Source organism: Thamnophis sirtalis, unplaced genomic scaffold (assembly GCF_051295495.1).
Source record: "Thamnophis sirtalis isolate CommonGarterSnake01/CBP01778 unplaced genomic scaffold, rThaSir2_p1.2 scaffold_8, whole genome shotgun sequence".
Lineage (NCBI taxonomy): Eukaryota > Metazoa > Chordata > Lepidosauria > Squamata > Natricidae > Thamnophis > Thamnophis sirtalis.
The window spans coordinates 23,221,466-23,233,766 of NW_028261388.1; the positions used below are offsets into that span (position 1 = coordinate 23,221,466).

The 12,301-nt window shown below is 33.5% G+C and overlaps 1 protein-coding gene across 4 annotated transcripts in view; it reads left to right on the top strand.

Moving 5' to 3' along the window:
• Nucleotides 1–9,725, top strand: part of PAN3 (poly(A) specific ribonuclease subunit PAN3) — a 71,098-nt gene extending 61,373 nt beyond the window's left edge. For 3 of the 4 annotated variants that reach the window (XM_087721248.1, XM_087721246.1, XM_087721247.1), the window contains 5 exons: nucleotides 1,585–1,724; nucleotides 2,300–2,429; nucleotides 3,748–3,812; nucleotides 4,870–5,008; nucleotides 6,756–9,725. In XM_087721248.1, coding sequence (XP_087577374.1) covers nucleotides 1,585–1,724; nucleotides 2,300–2,429; nucleotides 3,748–3,812; nucleotides 4,870–5,008; nucleotides 6,756–6,896 — 615 coding nt within the window. In that variant the 3' untranslated portion in view covers nucleotides 6,897–9,725. Of the gene's footprint in view, nucleotides 1–1,584; nucleotides 1,725–2,299; nucleotides 2,430–3,747; nucleotides 4,470–4,869; nucleotides 5,009–6,755 lie in introns of those variants that run through there. The other variant, XR_015697461.1, reaches the window with a different exon arrangement.
• The last annotated feature ends 2,576 nt before the right edge of the window (nucleotides 9,726–12,301 follow it).

A 12,301-nucleotide genomic window follows, 5' to 3' on the forward strand; every position in this document is an offset into this window, starting at 1 on the left:
AATCAGAATTAAAGATTACATAGCACATAGATCCTTGAAAGTGTTTTGCTTGTCCAGAAGAACCCCATTACACTATATTATTTTGCACATTGAATTCGGAAAGAATAGGAGCGACAGATGAATTAGAAAGGCCATAAGAAAAGCATGCATTGTTTCTTGCAGTCTATTTTTCATAGTCTGTTTCAGCCACATGAATAAAGACTGCTGTACAGTATGGACATAAATAGAATCATAGAATCAGAGGAAAAAACAAATATTGAGAGGAAGAAACATAATTGAGGGGAAAAATAAAAGAATGCAACAAAAAGGAAAAATATGTGGAGGTAAGAAACAAGCAGTGTGAAGGAAAATTGGAGCATATTTTGCATCATTATAGACATAAACATCAAAATAGCTGACAGCATTAATTGAATGGGCACATGTTGTATTTCTACCTTTCTGCATTTGATACTACTTAAAATTGCACCAAGACCATTTTTTAATGAAGCATCAAGGAATATATGGTCCCGATAAGGAATTGTTCAGTGATTATTATTACTTCATTTTTCATTTAATGAAAATGAATAAGATCACATGAACTGCAAAGGATATAAGTAGAAGCACTGCATTTCATATAGGATCCTTAGAAAACTAGAGCAAGAATTATTTGAACATTCAAGTGCATTTGGAAAATTTGGGACTCTGGTGATTATTCTTTGGTCTTTCGTAGCAAGTATTTTAGATAGTTCAGCACAGTTGCAGGGTGTATGCAGTCACGTATTATGCTAAACCACCATTCATTTTTTTTGTTTATCAATCAAATTTATATGCTGCTCATCTTGTTGTGTGAGGCAATACTGAGTGTTTGGTTAGTTAGTTTGTCAATCATACTTCCTGTGGCCTGATTTAGACTAATCCATAAATGATGGTTTGTAAGCTAAAATGGCTGAATTTACACATCAGATTAAATCAGAAAAAAACCAAACTCTTTTAATCATGATGTGTGAATCCAGCCACTATATTAAGAATAAATCATTATGTTACTTTTGAGAGTTTGTCTTTATTTAAAAGGGTAATATTATTAGGAATACAACATGATTAATTGACTCATGTTAATATTTGATCATCACTATTAATGTACAAACAACACAAAAGTAATAAAGAATCAATGGGTTATCATAATCCTAAATATTCATTCAACATTCTGTGTATCTATGATGTTTTTGAAGGATGTAGAAAGCCTTTGAAAAAGGTGGTTTGTAGTTAATGAAAGTGCTTTGAATTACAAGTTTCTAACTGATGAACGATACTTGCTAAAGGTTAATGAAGAATATCTGGTAAGAAGCAAAATCTTTCCACAGAGATGGAAATTGGCTTAAGGAAAGTGAAAGAGCAGAATCCATTATTTAATAAATACCAATAGTATTTATTAAAATCACCCAGAAGATAAAAATTGATGGTATATTATGAAATTTTGTTCATTTTTATCATTATAAATTATCATTTGTATAGCATATTTATCTTAAAGTGTTAAGAAAGCATGAAGTGCATTTCAGATCCCAGTGAATGAATATGTGTGTGTTTTTGTTTATGTTTATGTTGTAGCAAGCAGATTTGATCTCTCTTGGGAAGGTTGTGCTGGCTTTGGCTTGCAATTCTTTGGCAGGAATTCAGAGAGAGAATTTGCAGAAAGCAATGGAACTGGTGACAATAAACTATTCCTCTGATTTGAAGAATCTTATTTTGTAAGAAAACTTGATTATAGAGTAATAGTACATTATTTGTGGAAAATATGTTGTGTATAAATTGCTCTATCATAGATATTTTGATATCAAAAAATCGTAACTATGAAAAGAATTCTTCCTGAAGATAGAGACCCAGAAGAGTCTCTTTGAGGAGTTGTAGAACAAAACTCAATCACCCACCAATAAGGAAAAATAAAGTCCAATTTTAATTAATATAAATTGGCAGTACTGTGTTTTTAAAACCTGCACATGAATCCTCTATCTTTAACTCCAAATTTTGGCAATCTATAATCATTTACATTTGCTGCTGCGCCTGTTTAATGCAGGAGGTTAAATTTAAGTTAAAATTCCAGATTTATCATGAAATTCACTGGGTGACTTTTGGCTTTTGGAAAACCAAAATTCACCGAATTTCAGTGAAAGGAGTTCACTTGAAATCTTTTATTTGCCCACACCATATATACTGGTTGTATTTGACTCCGGATTTATAATTCATAGAGTAACAAATACTTTCATTGTCAAGAATTTTCCTTAAAAATCCAGTTTTAATAATTTGTAGGAATTTCTTTTGATAGATATTTGCTGACTGACCAAAACAGGCTTCGAAGTGTAAATGATATAATGCCTATGATTGGTGCAAGATTCTATACTCAGTTGGATGCTGCCCAAATGAGGAACGATGTTATAGAAGAAGATCTTGCAAAGGTAAAATACCTTAATGTACCTTACACTTTACACTGCAGTCTACAGTCATTTTTCCCCTAGATTGGCTGTGTGCAAATGGATTTAGCTGGTTTCAAGGCATTTTTAGAATATCATAGGTATGCAGATTTACTTCTACTTAGCTATAAAGCCAACTCACAATATACAATATTTTTCAAGGTGATCATTGGGTTTCTAGCCTATGTTCATATAAGCAACCATGCTGGATTAGGTCAGTGGCCTTTCTGCTAACAGCATCCTGGTCGTACGTTGGCCACATAGATGGATAGGAAACTATAAACAGGATATCAGTGTGCTATTATTTTATGTTTGGAAATAATATATTCAGAAGTTTGTAGTCTCAGCTAATAGGAATAATATAGAGCGATTGTTACAAAAAAAAATGGTTTTTTTTTTTTTAAAGCAAATTTAGCAAATTGCTTTATCCTTGATGAATTGTGTCATACAAAAACCATCTACAATATGGCCATAATTGCCCCTTGGTATGACAGTTCAGTAGTTTTAGTAAAATCTGTGAAAAAGTACTCCCTTTGTATAACTAATTTTGTCAGATGTTCTTTTCCCGGCTATTCGCTTCATGTATACTGCTAACTGGTTCAGTCGTTTCTCTCTTTTTTTTCTGGTCTAAAGACTCACTAAGGGTTGTAACTTTTTCTTAGGGATAGAGATATAACTTTAGTACTCATATTCTGCATATTGCTCAAGTCAAGTTACTCAGTAAATTGTTTTAGAGCTCTTAGGGTACTTGTATCCCATTTTTTAAAAAATTCTAATGAGCCCTAGTCCTATTCCTCGTTAGGATCACATCTTCCTTCATTGGAATTGTGGCCATGGCACTTTCAAGTTCTGTGATAGTGAGGGAACTATAATCTTTACAATAGGATGGAGGTGTCATGGTTCTGAAAGTCTTGCTATATATTATCTTGACTTACTTGACAATAAGTGAATATTTTTTGTAGGATTCAGGAAATTACTGCATCAAGTTCCTCACCATATCCTATCTCCTATAGGTATGTGTGATTTCAGTTATAATCGGTGCTGCCATTTTATCATTGTAGCTAGTATTAGCATTGGAGGGCTTACAAATGATGAAAACAATGATTTAACAGCACAGGGAAGAAAAGACTTAGCTCTCTTGGTAAATTTGAATAGATAACGTAACATTTTTTTCGGACATTTTGTTATTGGGCTGAAATATTTATATATTGGGTTTTCTTTTAATTTGTAGTATTCTTGATATCTCTTGTTGCTGCTGTTGTTATGTCTTAGGCCAAGCTGTGTCTAATATCATGTTTTACAGGAAGTTCAGAATGGAAGATTATTTCGTCTTCTTGCAAAATTGGGAACAATCAATGAAAGACCAGAGTAAGGAATTCAGGATTTTTAATTATTACATTATTTTAAAAATGGCACCACTGGAGAGCTCAAATAATTATGTAGGGCAAGGCTGTCAAACCCGTGGCCCATAGGATGGGTACGTCACATGCTGGCCACACCCTCGCTTGGTTTAGCGAAAGGAGAAAGTCACTGTATGTCACGTGACGATGCTGTGACGACACAAGTTTGACACCCCTGATATAGGGTGAACTTTTAAAATATATCAGGCTCTGAAAAGATTAAGTAGGTTATTTTCATTAATATCCCCACCAAAATTTTATGATATGTGATTTTTATATACATATGTACTCATACACCTACCTACACAGGTATTACACATGGTCTGGAGGGACAATCATATATTGATTTGAGATTTTTGAGATATATTTTTTGTGAGATTTTTGTCTGAAAGCTACAAATAATTAGTGCAAAGCAATGCTTCATAGAATTGAAAAATTTCCTGCATTTTCATGAGACTTGTAACTGTTTTAAACTCCAAACTGTTAGTTTCTTTTTGGGAAGGTATTTCAGTTTTTTCTTCCAACAGCAGCAAACAGCCTCCAAGTGCACAGTGTGGTACAGTGCCAATTCTGGAGATTGGGAACAAAAATTGATATTTATAGAGATTGCATTCCCCCGGACACTGTAAGTCTGACCGTAGTAATGAATGATACCAAAACGTGAAATTGTGTAATGGAATATTTCATGTTGAATGCTGGAAATTACAGAATTATTATATAAGAGCCTATATGATATGTCCTTCAAAATATCCAGATTATTTCATTGAGAGAAAAATATATAGAGCATGACTAATTTAAAATTAATTTAAAATCAGCCCATTTTAGGAATCTGATGATATTGGAAGTCAATAAATCCCGTAATAATCAATTTACAAATTATACTATAGACGTAATGAGCTTTGGCTCTCTCGAATTCTGAAGACTTATTTTTCTTAAAACTAAATATAACATATATAGAGAAAATATACGTAAACTGAGATATGTGTCCTTTCAATGAGAAACATAATCACCCTTTTTTATGATAGGTTCCAGAAGGATCCGACATGGTCGGAAACTGGAGACAGGTATCTCCTGAAGCTTTTTAGGGATCATCTTTTCCATCAGGTGACAGAAGCGGGTACTCCTTGGATTGATCTCAGTCACATTATCTCTTGTCTTAACAAGGTAAGGTAGAGCTTCAGTGTTTTTTCATTCATTGCAAATCCATTGAATTGTCTTTTTTTACTCGCATTTTTCCCTCCCTTTGGCACACAAGCAAATTTCTCTCAAAATGCACTTTTGCCATTGCCTTTGGCAGTCACCTGACTCATTGGTGCCACTTTAAGTTGTATGAATGCTTCATCCATTGGATGCCGCATGAGACATACCTGCTTCAGAAAAACCACGAAAGAATAGTTTAGCAGTAAGGAAGTTCAGGCAGATATAAATCTCAATATCACACACTCTCTCCTTTATTCATGTAACATGACTGCGAGCAACAATTTTAATTTTAAAAAAATATGGTTTTATTTCCTTTTACATACTTAGAATTAATTTAAACTGGTAATTGAAACAAGCACAGATGAAACTCTGATTTCACACAACAGTAAATTCATTTTTTAATAATGTACAAAAACGACAGGCAAACAAAAGATAAATGATTGTTATACTGTGAAGAATAAAGACCACCTATTTATATATTATGCTGATTAAAATAACTTAAGTGTGACAAAAGAAGGAAAAAGGCTAATGGGGAAAAGAAGAAAACAGACACACATCAGTATAAAACAAATTCCATTTAAACCTGTCACTAAATCTACACATACTGTACATATGGAAATATATTGCCCCATCTTCTGATTTATAAAGCACAAAGAATTTTAAATGATAGACTATATCCTAAACCCCATCCTTTAAAATCAGATGAATAAATGTTTTTTTTCATTTATCTTTGCTGGGTTGTTAAAACTTTCAGCAATTTGGAAACATAATTGAATATCATATTCAATACCATATCATATAAATTGAATATTTATAATATTATGTAATGACAAAATGAGGATTTGAAATAAAATTGAAGCTATAGTTGAACAAGATGTGAATGTATGGGTTAAAGAGTGTTCACATTTCATACAATACCAACTAACAAAAATTCAACATCCAATCACTTAAAAACATTTTGAGTAGTCCAGTAAACATTGAATAAAAATTTATGATGAATTATTTTAATGTTTAAATTAAAAGACTAATTTAAGTTTTACTTCTTATATGTTATGCTTTTTAACATCTGAATCATTGTTTCTTCAAAACTGAATATTTCAGTTCAATTATTTAGATATATACAGTGGATATAAAAAGTTCAGATACCCTGGTTTAAATGCTAGACTTTTGAGATATAAAAAACCCAGGCCAAGATAAATCACTTTAGAATTTTTTTCCACTTCTAATATAACATACAAGCTCTACAATTCAATTGAAAAAACAAAATGGAAATATTTTGGTGGAAAATAATTGGGAAAAAAACACCTTACAATAATATGGTTGCATGCAATTAATATTTTGTTGAAGCACCTCCAAATCAACAAAAAAATGGCTTCCCCAGAAGAATACCAAAGTGTTTGAATGGTTTGAGTCAGAGCCTGGACCCGAATCCAATTGAAAATCAGTGGGGTGACACAAAGAGGGCTCTGCACAGGAGATGCCCTCACAATCTGATAGATATGGAGTGCTTTTGCTAGGCCATCCTAATAGGCTCCTATCCAAAAAAGGCTGAATGCTGTCATAAAATCAAAAGTTACTTTTGTCTTCGCTGGAATGCTGGAATAATAAATGAAAGAGAGAGAAAAAAAAGTTACTTTGTTTGCCAATACTGTTGCTGATTATTAAGCTCTATTAACAAATAGTCCTGACATTCTCTCCAATTTGATTTCAGTTAGATGCTGGTGTGCCAGAAAAAATAAGCCTCATTTCCAGAGATGAGAAGAGTGTCCTTGTGGTGGCATATAGCGACCTAAAACGCTGCTTTGAAAATACTTTTCAGGAACTGATTGCAGCCACAAATGGCCAGTTGTAGTGTTTGCCGAAAAGCATGCAGGACATTGCTGAGGAACAGAACCAAGCGCAAATTGCACTACAACAGATAGTCATCATCTCATTTCATATTTTGGGAAACAAAACACCATGAGATGGTGCACTGGTCAGGTACACTGTTACTTGAAGGGAAGAATGTTTTTGCTTACCCTGGAGCTCTGGCTGCCATTGGAGGCTTTATCTGTGAAGAATTTATTTTAAAGGAGCACATCAAAGAGCATGATGTTCCTGCTTTTATTTTTTCCACTTGTATATGCACTAATTTTAATTTTTAAAGACTTTCTGATCCCTGATGTTTTGCCACATTGGATCTTACTAAGGGAATCTCTTTGCAAAGACATTTCTGGGAATTTTTTTTTTTTTTTTGCCACTGAATATACTGCAATCTATTGGTTTTGATATTATTTGCACTCCAAATACTATAAAGGACCAGGTAAATAATTTCATAGAAATTGTGTTCTGTAAATTACAGTGTAGCTTGTAACCTCTGTAAAACTGTATAACATGCCATCCACTGTTTGATTAATTAATCAAACAAGAAGATGAGTATTTAAAGACAAAAAAAATCAAGTAAAATATCTCAGAAACATCATATACAAAATCCCTTTTATTTGGCTGAAGCTTTGTGAAAGCGAAACAGCACCATTTTGAGTTGTGTACTGTACTTTCTGGGGTAAACCCAATTTGTTCTAAACACAACCAGCGCCTTTTAAATAAAATACCTGTTTCTATATTTTCCTGCTAATCAGATACATTTACATTTATGCAATTTTTAATAGACTTTTTAAAAAAATAATCGTTGCAGTCCTGAGAGTTCAGGAATGTATTCCTTTAAGTTACCTATAGTACCCTTCTTTTGTATAAAGTTCTGTTCTTTGAACCACAGCTTTATTATGGTACTTTACACTGGATACAGATACAGAGACACTGTTCAGAAGATTAAGTACACACAGCAGTTGTCTGGCATCGAAAGCTTTTGAAGTGTTATAGTCTGATTCTGGAGGAATGACGGTCTGCTGTGCCTTTGCAGTCACTGCTTAGCCCAAAGTAATATTACCTTTGATAATACGCAACAGATTCAGTCTTCAAGTCTGGATTTTCCCCTTTAATTAACTTTCCAATACTGGACCCACTGTTGTCTGCAAGCTTGGGTATTCAAGGGAATTTATAGTAGAACATCTACGCTTTGATACGGATGACTGCCAAATATATAGGACTATTTTTTTGTTTCCTTTCTCAAAGCGGTAGTGAAGACTGTATATCGGCCTCCTTAACCCAGCACTGAATATTTAATAGCACTGGGTGCTTACCATGAAGAAAATGTGGAAACTTTCTCCAAAAAGGTGTCAGATTCAAAGCACTTCCAACTGATGTTACTGGCATCCATTTTATTCTTGATATTTGTAATTTCAGATAAATTTTTAATAATTCTCTCCAGTTTTATAAGCTTTAATGATGACACTCTTACTTTAGATTTATCCACAAGAAAACAGTGCTCTTCATAATGAAGACTTTGGAAAAGAAAGGCCCACCTTAACACCATTACTTAAACACAATGGAGCCTGAAGTTAATGGTATCAATCAGTGAGCTGAAGTAAATAAAAGCCAATTATTTTAATCTGGCAGAAAATTAAACCATAATGTTTATTATTTAGAAGATAACAGTTGCCATAACATTATTTTTTAATACCATAAGGAACAGGGACTTTAAGATACGAATATGGGAAACCAGTCTTTTATCATTAGCTCATGTATTTGATGAAGAGCAGCTGTCTTTTTATATGTTTTTGAAAATCATATTGTAATTCTTTTGTACAAAAAGAAGTAGTAATTGTATTCTAGGAGAAATATTGAATGCTTTATTTATAAGCGGGCTGAGGCTTCTTTTTCCCACTATTGTGTTTTGTTTTGGTCTTTTTTTTTATGAAAGGGGATCATCTCTTCAGTTGCAGCAATTGGAAAGTTTTTGACAGATTATTTTGTGGACCAATAATTCAGGAAATGCAAAGGCAGGGGTAAAGCAGGGCTTCAGGCTCCTCCTCGCTGCGTAAGTAAGCAAGGCCCACCTCATAAAGACAAGTTGCATTTTGCAAATCTTTGTCAGCACACGGTATCCATTCCTTGGCCCCAGTAATCTCAGGACTTGTTTTAAAGTAAATTTTACAAAATGAAAAGTGCAGAGAGCCAATAAATTTCCATATGTAACTGTTACCTAGAAATAATTGCTGTTGGGTGATGCATAGAACAACATGGAGTTTTGTTTTGTTTTTATGTGGTCCATGTTTTTGAATTTTCTACTTGGTGTTTTTTGGGGGGAGAATTCTACCACTCCAGTATAATTCCAGTGAGAAGGCTGTCCAGCATGTTCCATTCAGAGGAAGAGTCACTTATGTCATCTCTAAAGCTGAATAAGAATTTTTGAAAAGCAATGCCTACTTTTTCCACACTGACCTTCCTGTTTTTATAGTATAAAGCACAGAATGGACAACCTTTGAAATCATGTAATACTAGTTTAAATTTAAATTGTTCTGTTTTAGCTTGCTTGTTTGGACTTTTGTTTTCTGCTACACTGTAAATATTTGGGGGGGGGGGGGTTATATAATGTGATTTCATTTTGTTTTTCATTTTGCCCTTGTCCCAGTAAAATTCTAGATGTGAGCATCTTCCCCTAAAAAGCACCGGTATGTTACATTCTGATGTCATGATCCCACTATGTGTTACCTTTTAATCCTGTTTTTCATTCTTTTCACATGTACAGCAGTATTTTTAATAAAGAATTCCAGAAATAATATGGCTTCTTTGAGCAAGCAAAGATATGGGTATTGTGTTCTACTTCTTATGTTAATGGTTATTTTCTTTCAATATTACATACACCACCATGGAGATTGACTACACATCACACTCTTTGAAAAGACACATTGTCTATTCGAAGTACAGAAGCTCATTTGAAAATAAAAACATGAAATATTTGCCCATGTTCAAGTAGTAGAATATACTGCTTATATCAACTGAGTGCAAACTTCAGAGTAATCAAAGGTGCCTGAAAAATTATTTTCATTTCCTATTGTTCAAATTCTCTTGTCACCATTAACAAAAATGTTGATAGTAATTCAAACTTAATTGAGTTTTATGAAATTTTCTATTACTTGAAGTGTTATTTGCAAAAATATAGATGGTGAAGGCGTACCTGCACAGTCCCTGTAATTTTTATGTAAAGTATAAAAACTCTGAAACTTTGTGCTACGGTAATTATACAAAAATGCCAATATTTTTTCATTATATGAATTTATCTGGCTTTTTGATTCTTTAATGCAGACCTTGCCTTAGAATTTTTTTTTCTACCTGATTAAAATAAAAGCTACAGGAAGTTTCCTTGGCGCCCTTCATCTGACATAAAAAAGCAGGAAAAATTAATAAGCTATTTTAAAAAATATACACTCACCTATCACATAAAGACCCGGAATGCATGTGTAACTTCCCAATTTTAATCCACTAAGTATGGGGAAAGATTAAAGCATGTATTAAAGTGAAATTAGGAAAGATTGGCCATTCTCATTGTAGACTTGGAGTAGAATTTGCAGTTTCTTGTATAGTTAGAGTCTGACTTGGAGACTGAATTCTTCATTATGTACAGAAGCCTTAATTCTGAGCGAGGCAGCCCTTACTGCTTCCAAGGTGGTTGTGAAGAAAATAATGTACACTTCTTTGAGTCGTACAAAAATATAGTTGGGATATAAATTAAATAATAGAACAGTGGATGCTCAAATATTCTGAAGTAGATTCATCAGGGACGGAAAATAAGATGTAGAACAGGGTTTTTCAAACTCTCTTTTCAAACTGCCCAGAACTCTATGGTTCTGTTAAAACTTAAGTTAAGGAGAGACTTAAGAGCAAATTATTGTTGTTGTTAACCAGATGCAGCCAGTTTTATATCACTAGAGTTGCAAGTTTTTTTTAAAAAAAAACACCTCATAGGTTCTTAAAAAATTAGCCTTAAAAAATTGAAAATTCTGATGAGTCAATTCCTGCCTAATGTGAATGTAATAATGTAGCAGTGGTTTTTCATGTTAAACGATAAATGTTTTAGGTCCGTTTCTTATATTTATGCATTGTAAGTATATGTCAAATGATCTCTGAGATTTTGCAGTTAAGGAAGAGAATAAAGGATTTTTGATGCAATTTGGTATTTTAAAGTTGAACTGAGGCAGCTGGTAGATTGTATTTTCTTCTTTTTTTAATATTTAATATATTTAAGATAGCCATAAAACCAGGATATTCTGTGGCAGGAGATATTCTGATTAATAAAAATATTATTAGTCACAAGAACTCTGTATTGGGGAAGTAATGTACAACAAGCTGCCTGTTTTTCTTATCCGAGTATAGTAACAGATGCTGAACTGATAGATATAATGTTAATTTTGTAAAAGTGTACAATATCACTTGCCCAGTTTGTCAACTGTGTCTTCTGCACTCATGGACAAACGATTATCATGGCAGTTAAATCTGGATAAGCGGTTGAATTATTGAAAAGAATTAAATCCACTGATTTACATTTTTTGAAGCTGAAAGCCAACCTTTTGTTCAATATCTAACAAAGTATTTGTTACTGTGTTTCCTCAAAAATAAGTCAGGGTCTTATTTTATTTTGACCCCTGAAATAAGCACTTGGCCTTATTTTTGGGGAGGTCTTATTATTTTTGAGGTTCAGAAGGCAGCGAGCATGGTCACCTCATGGTTGCTGCTGTGTTGCAATATTTTCGGGGGAGGGCTTATTTTAGAGCATGTGCTCAAAAACCCGATTGGGCTTATTATCCGGGAAGGTCTTATTTTCAGGGAAACAGGGTAGATATAACTCTAGGAAAGGGAAAGGATTAAAGACAGAGTTTGCCTCAGAAACCCATCTGTGCTAGTTCATAGACTGAATAGTTGACTGTTGAAAGAAATTCCCAATGAATGAAAAGATTACCAACCACAGATTACTAGGGGCTAGTTATAACCTTTGAAGTGAAGGACTTGCATGTTAGTACAATTGGTACAGAAGGAGATAAGGGTCAAAGTAGGATTAGTCAGGGATTACAGTAGCAATCCCTTAGATTACAGCATTGCATTGCATTATCAGTTAACAGATTTCTAAATGTTCAGATATCGAGCACCAGTTTTGATGCACCAAATGCCATGTGAGTCAAGATAAGGACTCTCTAATGCACTTGGTTTCAATACATGTTTGACAAAGCGTGCAACTGTCTTTTCCTTGAGCAGAAAGCAGTATTAAAAGCCTACCACAGGAATGTGGACAAAATAGGGGGAAGATAAGAAAAATATAATAGGATTTTGGGTATGGAGGAAACATTCTTTAAGAGACGTGGAATTGTAATTATCAATTCACTT